At 58.5% G+C, this 8,287-nt stretch overlaps 1 protein-coding gene across 1 annotated transcript in view; it reads left to right on the forward strand.

Annotated features, from left to right (window-relative positions):
- Positions 1-4,792, forward strand: part of UNC13A (unc-13 homolog A) — a 37,821-nt gene extending 33,029 nt beyond the window's left edge. Inside the window, exons 40-42 of the mRNA XM_059870004.1 lie at positions 2,394-2,486; positions 2,563-2,722; positions 2,981-4,792. Of these exons, the coding sequence (XP_059725987.1) occupies positions 2,394-2,486; positions 2,563-2,722; positions 2,981-3,269 (542 nt within the window). The 3' untranslated portion in view covers positions 3,270-4,792. The remainder of the gene's footprint in view (positions 1-2,393; positions 2,487-2,562; positions 2,723-2,980) is intronic.
- The last annotated feature ends 3,495 nt before the right edge of the window (positions 4,793-8,287 follow it).

Consider the following 8,287-nt stretch of genomic DNA (forward strand, 5'->3'; position numbering starts at 1 on the left):
GTAGGACACGCTGCCCTCGTCCTCCCCAGCCTGCCCCGTGGCCAGGACCCACCTTGGCTCTGTACCAGTGGGCTGGGGGCCCCAGCCAGGCTCATGGTGGGGAAGAGAGGGGTGGAGAAAGAAAGGGCTTTTTCCTCCTGTGCCTTGCAGGTGAAGAGGGGCCCGTGGTGCCCAGCACCAGCCTGGCACTCCCCAGTTCCCCACCAGCAAGAGCAGTGGGTCCCCAGTGCCAGGGCATTGCTTCACTGGCATGGAAATGGGGCCTGTGGGTGGGGGGAAGGTCTCCCTCTGGCCAGGTGTCACAGTGTTTGTCCCCTCTGGATGGCCCCAGGCACCCAGCACAGACCAGTCACAGGGTCCATGGGATCTGGATGCTGTGCCAGGGCCTGTCCTGGGCATGCTGGGTACCCAAGCCCCTGATCTGGGCTCTGGTGTGCTGGGGTGCAGTGCAGGATGCTGGGCACCTTCCAGGGCAGGATCAGCCCTCAACTCTAAATTCTGCCCTTTGTTCTGTCCCTTGGCTGCTGGAGGAGGGCCCTGAGCTGCTTGGTGGTGGTCACAGGCCACCGCAGGGTGCCCCAGCCAGGCTTGTCTGCGTCCTCGGGGAGTGGGACGTGCGTTTGCTGTCCGTGAGTCTCCTTCAAGGGACGTCTGTCCTGTCTGTGCCTCCTGTGCCAGCCATGTTGGGGGCGTGGGGTTGGGTCTGGTGGGTGCCAGCACCCCTGGGTGTACCCTGTCCCCAGGAGCCCACACTCGGAGCTGGGGGTGCCTGGCATTCCTGTGTTGCTGCAGTGTTGTCCGGGTGCTTGCCCGTCAGTCTGTCTGCGAGATCTGATCTCTCTTTCTCTTTGTTTCCCCCCCCCCACTCTTCCTGTTCCCCACATATATCATCTCCTTTGTCCTCTCTTCCTCATCTCTCTTCTTCATCTCTTCTCTCCTCCATTCTTTTGCATCTCCTCCCTCCTCTCTTTGTTGTCATCTCCTTCCTCCTTCATCTCCTTCCTCCTCTCTTTGTGTACTCTGTGCCGTCTCTGTCTCTTTCTCTCTCCTTCCCACTAGTTCATGGTGGGAAAGGGATTAGGTTTACCCTTAGTGAAGAGGTTTATCCTGAGAAGGGTACGTGTGCTACTCGCCCACCCCTGCACCTGCCTGCCGCCGGCCTGGGCTAGTAACAGTCCCAGCACAGCGGGCTGGGCTGGCCTGGGGACCCCCCAGCATCGCCGGCCTTGGGGACCCCCAGAATGGGCAAACTGCCACTCCCAGGGCTGCTCTGGGGGGCGTTTGGAGGAACTGTGCTCAGCTATATTGACCACCCCCAGAGCGGGTCGGGGGCTGTCCCTGTGGGAATAGGGGCGTCTGCCCGCATGCTCTGGGCACCCCACATTGTTCCCAGCGCTGCTGCCTGGTGCAGCACTGTTGCACCCACGTGACCTCCCCCTGGGACATGTGGCCCTAGGGGAGGCCGTGCCACGTCATGTGCCCTTCCTGCCCACCCTGCTGCCCTAAGGACCATTACTAGCCCTGCTTCGGCGCGCTCCGTCTGCCTGTCCTGGGGCGCAGGGAATGAGCCCCCCGCGGGCCCTGCTTGGCCTCCATCACACCCTGCTGGGGGCCGGGGCTGCACTCCCGCTTGGCCTTCCATGCCCAGCCCCCCTCCCCACCCGCCATCCCCTCCATCCCGGCTCAGCATGCGGGGGCGGGGCTGGGGAATGGAGGGGAATGTGCCATCGCCAGCCCTGGCCCGGTCTGGCACCCTCAGTGACACGTGGGGACATATCCTCCTTCCACTGCTCTTCCCACCCTGAGAGCTGCCCACTGAGCCCTGTTGGATCTCTGTCACCCCATCAGACCCACAGAGTCCCTCTGCCTTGCACCCCTGTCCTTCATCCACGGGTGCATGCACAGCTCTGGCGTGGTGTGGGGTGGGCTGACCTGTTGGTCCCCAGGCTTAGGGACCCCTGGGCTTGGTGTGGTCCCTGGGATGGAGGGGTACGAGAGGGCGGGTCAGCCTCGAGACGCTGGTAGGGCTCTGGGTGCCTCCTATCCAGGGCTGTGCCCCTGACACTGTCACCACTCTGTGGCCAGAGCATAGGGAGCTGGGCCACTGTCCTCTGCCCCATCCCAGACAGGCCCCTCAGCCCTGCCTGAGCAAGGGGGGGTTCACAGGGGTGGGGTGGCAGAGGCAGCGTGCTGCTGGGGGTGTCCTGCCATGTCCATCACAGCTGCTGCACCCACAGTGCTGTGCCCACAACCCTTTGGGACACACCCTAATGCCCACCCCTTTCCACCCCACGGTGGGTGACCTGCCTCCTCAGAGGGGTTAGTGTTGGGCAGGGCATGTCAGGAACATTGGGAAAACAGGCACTTCCATCTCCTCCCTCTGTCTGTCACAGGCTCTGGTGTGGAGGACCCTGTTGGGGAGGTGTCCATCCACGTGGAGCTCCTGACCCACCCCAGCAGTGGCGAGCACAAAGTCACCGTCAAAGGTGGGTCCTGCTGGCCAGGTGCTGGGGTCTGGCAGGTGACAGTGCTCTGTGAGCCTCACCTGTCCTCTCCTTGCAGTGGTGGCTGCCAATGACCTCAAGTGGCAGACCTCGGGCATCTTCCGGCCCTTCATTGAGGTCAACATCATCGGGCCCCACCTCAGTGACAAGAAGAGGAAATTCGCCACCAAATCCAAGAACAACAGCTGGGCCCCCAAATACAACGAGAGCTTCCAGTTGTGAGTGGCATCACGGGCTGGGGATGTGGGGACAGGCTGGGGGAAGTGACCCCAGCACGTGGGGACCTCCTGGGGTTTGCCAGAGAGTTTGTTCATCCCCGATGGGATGTTTTAGGTATTTTCTCATTGGTAGAAGCAGGGAGAGGGGAGCAGGAGTAAAAAGGAAAAGGCTTTTCTATAGGTGGGGACAGCAGCCACGTAGGGGCTGTTAGATGGCCGGGCTAGAGGTGAAGTGTGACCCCATCTTGCCCCCCTCAGCACGCTGGGGACGGAGACGGGCCCCGAGTGCTACGAGCTGCAGGTGTGTGTGAAGGATTACTGCTTCGCCCGGGAGGACCGCACCGTGGGCATCGCCGTGCTGCAGCTGCGGGACATCCTGCAGCGCCCTGGCTGCGCCTGCTGGCTGCCCCTGGGACGCCGCATCCACATGGACGACACCGGGCTCACCGTGCTCCGCATCCTCTCGCAGCGCAACAACGACGAGGTGGCCAAGGAGTTCGTCAAGCTCAAGTCGGACACGCGCTCGGCCGAAGAGGGCAGCAGTTAAAGTCCTTTGGCCCCCCAGCCCTCGCCCCCCGCTCCCGGCACCTGACAGGATCCTCCAGCCGTGTATAAGCCATAGGAGTGGCCACAGAGGCGTCGCTGCCCCGGCACTGGGGAGGGGGTGCTGTGGCTGCAGTGACAGACCCTCCCCTCCCTCCCCTGCCACCATGGCTGGCTGACTGCGGTGCTGAGCACAGCCGGGCCCCGGCACACCCCGCAGGAAGGTGCTGGTGTTGGGGGGGCTGCAGGGAGGGACTGGAGCTGAGCCTGGCTGAGGGGTGCCGTCTGCCCTTCCCCAGCCTGTCTGAGATGGAGGAACCCCAGTGGCTCATCTCTGAACCTCCACTGTCCCACCCAGCCCCACACCCCGCCGAGTGACATGAGGAAAGGGCTGTGGGGGGTGTGTGTGTGTCTTGTGCCATATGTGGGTGTTGGTGAGTGGCTGGCACAGCGTGATGGCCCCTTGTTCCCATCTCTGAGCGTGTTGATGTGTCCTGAGAGCAGGGCAGCTGCCAGCCCTGAGCACATAGGTGTACATATGTAAATACCTGTACATACAGGGCAGCTGGACAGGCTGTGTCCTGCCCCTGGAAGGGCTATTGGGGCTGTTGGGTTGGTGGGTGCAGCCCCCACGGGCCCTGCACAAGGTCCCCTCCCTGGCTGGCAGCAGCATCACCAGGGTCGGGAGCAGCCCCCGGCCCATATCCTGTCTTCCCTGCCTTGCTGCCACCGTGGGCTACCCCACTGCCCCCCACAAGATGCCAGGGCTTGGGGAGGCAGGGGCTGAGGGCACCTGAGCAGAGGGACTCGTTCCTCTTTGCTCTGGCCAGTGGGGACTGTCATCCCTGAGCAGTGCAGCCCATGGGATCTCTTTGGCGCAAGCAAAACCCTTCCCACCCCACCCCAGAGAAGCCCTCCCTCCAGTCCCCCAGTAAGCACCAGTTCTGTGTCCCCCAGTTCCACAGTGAGCACCATTTCTGTGTGCTAAGTGGTGTGCATGTCTCGTGCGAGTGCGTGGGAGGCTGGGTGTGTGGTGTTGGGGTGGCCACCCCAGCTGGCCAGTTTGCTGCGAGTCTGGGGCAGGCAGAGGCCTCATGATCCCACAATTCAGTACAGCTCTCTCAGCCCCCTCCCACCCCAAAACAGGGTACCCCAAACGGCTCCCACGCTCCTTTGTCTCGAGGGTTTGCCTGGGACCAGGGGGTTTCACTTTGCTCTCTCGTTTCTGTTCAGTGTTTACACCCTTTTCTAGCAGCTGCTCCTGCGTGGCCGGGCTGGGGCTCGGCCCCGCAGCCCCACCGTGGTGCCCTGGCCCTGTGCCCCCTCCCCAGAGCGTCCTGTTTGGCATGTGATTGAACTGACCAATCCTGCTCCTGTAGCACAGTGTCACCGATGCCTGTGTGTTTGTCCCGCCCACCGCGGCGGCTCCCATGGATGCATGACAGTGAGATGTTTTGCACTATTTTGAATTTTTTGGGCTCTGTAAAAATATTTTATTATAACTGACATTAAAAAGCACACCCTTCACTGTGGCTCCTATGGGGAGTTGCGAGGGGATGGGCACCTGGGGGCATTCCTCAGTGCAGCGCTTCCACCTTTAAAGGAAAACCAGGGATATCCAACCCGAAGGTTAACCAGCTCCAAGGATAACCAGCTCCAGGGTTAACCAGCTCCAAGGATAACCAGCTCCAGGGTTAACCAGCTCCAAGGATAACCAGCTCCAGGGTTAACCAGCTCCAAGGATAACCAGCTCCAGGGTTAGCCAGCTCCAAGGACAACCAGCTCCAAGGTTAATCAGCTCCAAGGATCAATAGCCCAGGGATGATCCTTGTTGCCACTCAGCCTCCCTGAGGGCACCTTTGCAAAACCAAGCATAGGTGTAGCAGACACAGGGCCGGTTATGGCTCCGTGGAGGGATGTTTAGAGATAGGTATTTGCTGAGTCATAGGAATTGAACCAGGAGTCCTCACTCTGGTCCTCCAGGCCTGCTTATCTCTCTGTGACCCCATAGGCTAGTTTCCCTAACCCTTACAATTGGTCAGTTTTCAATCCTCCCTAACCCTATAAAAGGGGCTGTCTTGGCCCATTCCTTCGAAGAGCAGCTTCAGGACCCTTCACGAGACCCTCAGAATAAACCATCGTGGAATTTTCTGTAGCCGCCTTCCCTCTCTCATCCTTTATCTGCCTTCCAGAAGCCACGGCCAGCCACAGCCCCTACGAGCAAGCTAAGAGCTGAAACCATAAAAGAGCTGATTTTCACTGAGAGCTGACAATCACTAAGCTTGCTAGGGGTCACGGCTGTGCCGCAGTCTGGTCTAGGGCACCCCAGCCTCCAGAGGGCTGAGGTATCTGGCCCTGAGACTGCTTGCCTGGGGCGCTTACCCTACGAGGGACCAGCTATCCGGCTAAGAAGCTAGCCCTTGTGGCTTCATTATTTTACAGATAGGTGTTAAATGGAACTGCAGGAACACAGAATGCTGGGCTCTCCTGAGCTGGAAGGGACCCACAGAGATCATTGATCCCAGCCCCTGTCCCTGCACAGCCACCCCAATACTCCCACCCTGAGCAGCCCTGGGAGCGCTGTCCAAACGCTCCTGGAGCTTTGGGACCATTCCCTGGGGAGCCTGGGCAGTGCCCAGCACCCTCACAGGGAAGAACCTTGCCCTGAGCTCCATGCCAAGCCCTGGCCCAGCTCCAGCCCTTCCTGGCCGCCTGTCCCTGTCCCTGTCCCAGAACTCAGCCCCTGGCCCTGTGCCTCCCCTGGGGAGGAGCTGCAGAGCTGGGACAGATGTGTCCTGGGAGGTTGCCCAGTGCTGATAATTCCTAGGCATGGGAGTGATCAGGGATAGCCAGCACAGCCTCATGGAGGGCAAAGCCATCCCTCACTGGTCTTGTGGCCTTCCCTGATGGGGTGACTCCATCAGCAGATAAAGGGTGAGCTGTTGATGGCACCTGCCCAGACTTCTGTGAGACTTTTGACACAGTCCATCAAAACACTTTCCCCAGTAAATTGGATTGATGTGGATTTGATGAATGCAGGGCCCTGATGACCTGCAGAGAGAGCTGGGGCTGTTCCTGGGCTCTGGCAGAGTCCTGCTTCACCCTTGAGAATTGTAGGGCAACCACCAGGCTTTGCTAGAATCATGGAATGGCTTAGGCTGAAAAGGACTTTAAAGCTCAAGTCCAACCCCACCCTTTTTCTTGGGCTCTTGTATTTTTTTCCAGTGATCCTTGATGGATACACCATTTCTTAAGGTTTTCTAGATTAATTACTTTAATCATCATAGTTTCACATGGGGCTCCTGTGCCTATGTGAAAAGAGAGCAGAAGTTCCCTGGGAGGCCCGGGTAACACAGGCTGTGCCCCTGCAGCCCAGGGAGGTGCACAGGGAGCAGAGATGGACTGCAGCCCCCGCAGGAGCCTGAGCAGAGCAGGGGATGTGCCCTGAGGGAGCTCTGAGCCTGTGCAAAGGCTGTGCTCGGGCAAGCCCCTGGGGCTGGAGCAGATCATGCAGAACCTCAGGGATCTGTCCATGGTGGAGGCTCCTGAAGGGCTGGACCCATGGGAGGAACTCCAGGCTAGAGCAGGGGAAGAGGAAGAGGAGGAGGAAGAGGAAGGAGCAGCAAAGACAAGGGGTGATGGACTGAGCACAACCCCCATTGCCCATCCCCCTGCACAGCTGTGGGGGAGGAGGTGGAGAATTTGGGATGGAAGTTGAGCCTGGGGAGAAGGGAGAGGTGAGGGGAAGATGTTTTATGATTTACTTTTATTTCCCATGATCCTCACAGGAGTTGATTAACAGCAATTTAAGCAGTATAATAATTTATGCACCAGCTGCCCATTGTAAACAGGACAATAAATGCAGTCCATGAGAGAGCTGCCCTCAAACCCTGTTCAGGAAGTCCAAGTGAAGCTCTGAGTGGGGCTGGTCTTGGTCTGTGAGCTCTGGGATGCAATGCTGAGCACTGGAAAACCCAAACTCACCTCAAGTGGGAAAATTGAATCCCTCCCAGGCAGCAGGACCTGGTGTAACCAAAACCCTTTAAGCCTGGAGAAGAGAAGGATCCAGGGAGATCTCAGAGCCCCTTTTAGTGCCTAAAGGGGCTCCAGGAGAGCTGGAGAGGCACTTTGGACCAGGGCCTGCAGGGACAGGACAAGGTGAAATGGCTTCCCAGAGGGCAGGATTGGCTATTACTGGTCCATCTTCCCACCATCAAATCTCACCTCAGTCACAGAGTGGAAAATAGTTGGGTTCTTGAATTTAAATCCAAGTCCCTCTGAGGGACTTGAGGGACTCTTGATGACCCTTCATCCTACAACCTTCATGCACCTCTCAGTCCTAAGGCTCCCAAAGCCATTATAACTCAAGACCAGGACACAGCATTTTCATGGGATTATTTCATCTGCTCCTGAAATAGATCCTGTTTATGAGGAAAGAGGAGGTTGGCTTCAGGAGATACTGCAGTTCCTCAGAGGAATGCCTTGAGAGAGGATGCTGTGGGACAGTGTCTAACTGGAGCTGCACAGGTGGCTCAGGGAGGAGTGTACAATTCTTCACTCCTGCTCAAGAGAAGCCCAACTGTGATTAACTGCACCAAACCTTTCTAGAAATGCTCCTGTTCCAGCTGGTGACATTACTGCTGCCAGCACTCCTTACCCTAACAGGCTGAGGAGTTAAAGTCTGATGTCATCAGCTAAGCCAGGTCATTCAAAAAAATCCTCCCTGTCTTGATAGGAAGCAGGTAAGTCTGTCCCAAGCCTGCTGACCACCCCTTCTCTAGGGGCTAAAGAGCTCCCTCACACCTCCGTCCCTCCTTGACCTCCCTCCCAGCATCCTGCAAACAGTCTCAAGGCCAGAGTTACATGCAAAGACCTCTTTTAGCTTCAAAGGATTAAAAGGTGGGCAAACAACCCACTGAAAACTCAAAAGGTGCTGAACCCCCACCCTCACAGCCTTCCCAAGCTTCAGAGGGTTCAGACCCCTCGAAATGAGACAGTGGCAGCAGCCCAGGGGCAGCCCAG

This window comes from Haemorhous mexicanus, chromosome 29 (assembly GCF_027477595.1).
Source record: "Haemorhous mexicanus isolate bHaeMex1 chromosome 29, bHaeMex1.pri, whole genome shotgun sequence".
In the NCBI taxonomy this organism is placed as follows: domain Eukaryota; kingdom Metazoa; phylum Chordata; class Aves; order Passeriformes; family Fringillidae; genus Haemorhous; species Haemorhous mexicanus.